General features: G+C 41.8%; 1 protein-coding gene across 1 annotated transcript; it reads left to right on the top strand.

The window, feature by feature from the left end:
• Nucleotides 1-5: 5 nt before the first annotated feature.
• On the top strand, nucleotides 6-2692 carry LOC104774209 (protein SPIRRIG-like; the record flags this gene model as incomplete). Its single annotated transcript, XM_010498867.2, is given in 1 exon segment — nucleotides 6-2692. A coding segment is annotated over 1 exon segment (2687 nt), but the record flags the coding sequence as incomplete, so codon positions are not given.
• Nucleotides 2693-2857: the final 165 nt, after the last annotated feature.

Consider the following 2857-nt stretch of genomic DNA (forward strand, 5'->3'; position numbering starts at 1 on the left):
TATCAGCTTCCAGTGAAAGGGACTTTCAAGATTTTAAAGGTAATCCAAGTCAAGTTCAGGCAACAGATTCTCAGAGCTCTGCATCTTTCCCTATGATCGAGTCTCCCCTTTTATCTGAAAAATCAAGTCTTAAAGTCTCATTCACTCCATCACCATCACCGGTTGTTGCACTTGCATCCTGGCTAGGCTCTAACTATAACGAATCTAAAAGTTCTACCTTTGGTTCGCCTTCTCTTGAATCATATGCCTCTGTTAATGAAGTTGATGCATCTTCAGAGCGAAAGCCAGGCACCCAAGGATCTTCAGCTGCCAATGCATTCTTCACAGTTAGTCCAAAACTTCTCCTTGAAACAGATGAAACAGGGTATGGTGGCGGGCCTTGTTCTGCTGGAGCGAGTGCCGTGTTAGATTTTATGGCAGAGGCACTGGCTGACTTAGTGACTGAACAGATTAAAGCAGTCCCTATTCTGGAAAGCGTATTGGAAATGGTTCCTTTCTATGTTGATCCTGAAAGTGTGCTGGTCTTTCAAGGCTTATGCCTTAGCAGGGTCATGAACTATCTTGAAAGGCGTCTCTTGCGTGATGATGAAGAGGACGAGAAAAAACTGGACAAGGCCAAATGGTCTGCGAATTTGGATGCATTTTGCTGGATGATAGTGGATCGTGTTTATATGGGTGCATTTTCTCAACCCACTGGTGTTCTTAGGGCTCTAGAGTTCTTGCTATCGATGCTCCAATTAGCTAACAAAGATGGTAGGGTTGAAGAAGTCACTCCTTCAGGGAAAGGTCTGTTATCCCTTGGAAGAGCAACGAGGCAACTTGATGCTTATGTGCACTCAATCTTGAAAAACACAAATAGAATGGTATTATATTGTTTCCTGCCATCGTTCTTGATAACTATCGGAGAGGAGGGCCTACTATCCCAACTGGGTTTGCTTGTTGAATCTAAGAAGAGGCCATCTCCAAATCCAGCTACTGATGAATCTGGGATTGACATCTCAACAGTTTTGCAGTTGTTGGTGGCAAACAGGAGAATCATATTCTGCCCAAGCAACCTTGACACTGATTTGAATTGCTGTTTGTGTGTGAATTTAATCTCCCTGCTCATTGACCAGAGAAAGAGTGTGCAAAATATGTCACTTGATATTGTCAAATACTTGCTAGTACACCGAAGATCTGCTCTTGAGGATTTGCTTGTCACTAAACCAAACCAAGGACAAAATTTTGATGTTCTACATGGAGGTTTTGATAAGTTGTTGACTGGAAATCTACCTGAATTCTTTAAGTGGCTTGAAAGCTCCGATAAGATTATTAACAAAGTACTGGAGCAGTGTGCTGCAATTATGTGGGTACAGTACATAGCTGGCTCGGCAAAATTTCCCGGTGTCAGGATAAAGGGCATGGAAGGTCGTCGGAAGAGAGAGATGGGAAGAAAATCACGAGATATGTCGAAGTTAGACCTAAAACATTGGGATCAGTTGAATGAACGGAGATATGCGCTAGAAGTATTGCGTGATGCCATGTCTACTGAGCTTAGAGTAGTTCGGCAAAACAAATATGGTTGGATACTTCATGCTGAGAGTGAGTGGCAAACTCATCTCCAGCAGCTTGTACATGAGCGTGGGATATTCCCAATGCGCAAATCCAAAGGGGCTGAAGATCCCGAATGGCAGCTCTGTCCTATTGAAGGTCCATACAGAATGCGCAAAAAGCTTGAACGATGTAAGCTAAAGATTGATAGCATCCAGAATGTTCTTGACGGAAAGTTGGAACTTGGGGAAATTGAGCTTCCCAAAGCCAAAAATGAAGATGGACCAGTTATTTCTGACACAGATTCCGAACCAGCTTTCCTGCTCAGTGAACTTTATGATGAGTCATTTTTGAAAGAGTCTGATGATTTTAAAGATGTCTCTTCCGCCAGAAATGGATGGAATGATGATAGAGCTAGCAGTACAAACGAAGCAAGTCTTCATTCTGCTCTTGATTTTGGTGGAAAATCTAGTACAGCTTCTGTGCCCGTAACAGACAACACACATGTGAAATCTGAGAATGGCTCTCCAAGACATTCATCTTCTGCTAAAATGGATGAAACTAATGGCCCAGAGGAAAAATCTGAGAAGGAACTGAACGATGATGGTGAGTATTTGATTAGACCATATCTGGAGCATCTTGAAAAGATTAGGTTCAGATACAATTGTGAGAGAGTTGTTGATCTCGACAAGCATGACGGAATCTTCTTAATAGGGGAATTCTGTCTCTATGTGATAGAAAACTTTTATATTGACGAAGATGGGTGTATTTGTGAGAAGGAATGCGAAGATGAGTTATCCGTTATTGATCAAGCATTGGGTGTGAAAAAAGACGTCTCTGGAAGCTCGGATTTCCATTCCAAGTCTAGCACATCATGGACTACAACAGTGAAAACAGGAGCAGTTGGTGGAAGAGCATGGGCATATGGTGGTGGTGCTTGGGGAAAAGAAAAAATGTGCATGACTGGTAACTTGCCGCATCCTTGGCGTATGTGGAAGCTTAATAATGTTCATGAAATTTTGAAACGTGATTACCAGCTCCGTCCGGTTGCTATTGAGATATTTAGCATGGATGGATGTAATGATCTCCTCGTGTTCCACAAGAAAGAGAGGGAAGAAGTTTTCAAAAATCTGGTTGCCATGAATCTTCCAAGGAACAGCATGTACGGTATCATCGTTCTTTTCATCTTGTTTCTTTTTTCCTCTCCACTGGATTGAACATAATGCTTTTGTTTCTTTTTTACATGTTATAGCTGTTTATATTTGTCTAGTAAAATGAATAAAATTGTCAATTTACTTGCATGAGTTAGCATGGGTGGGTCTCTTTT

Source organism: Camelina sativa, unplaced genomic scaffold (genome assembly GCF_000633955.1).
Source record: "Camelina sativa cultivar DH55 unplaced genomic scaffold, Cs unpScaffold02016, whole genome shotgun sequence".
In the NCBI taxonomy this organism is placed as follows: Eukaryota; Viridiplantae; Streptophyta; class Magnoliopsida; order Brassicales; family Brassicaceae; genus Camelina; species Camelina sativa.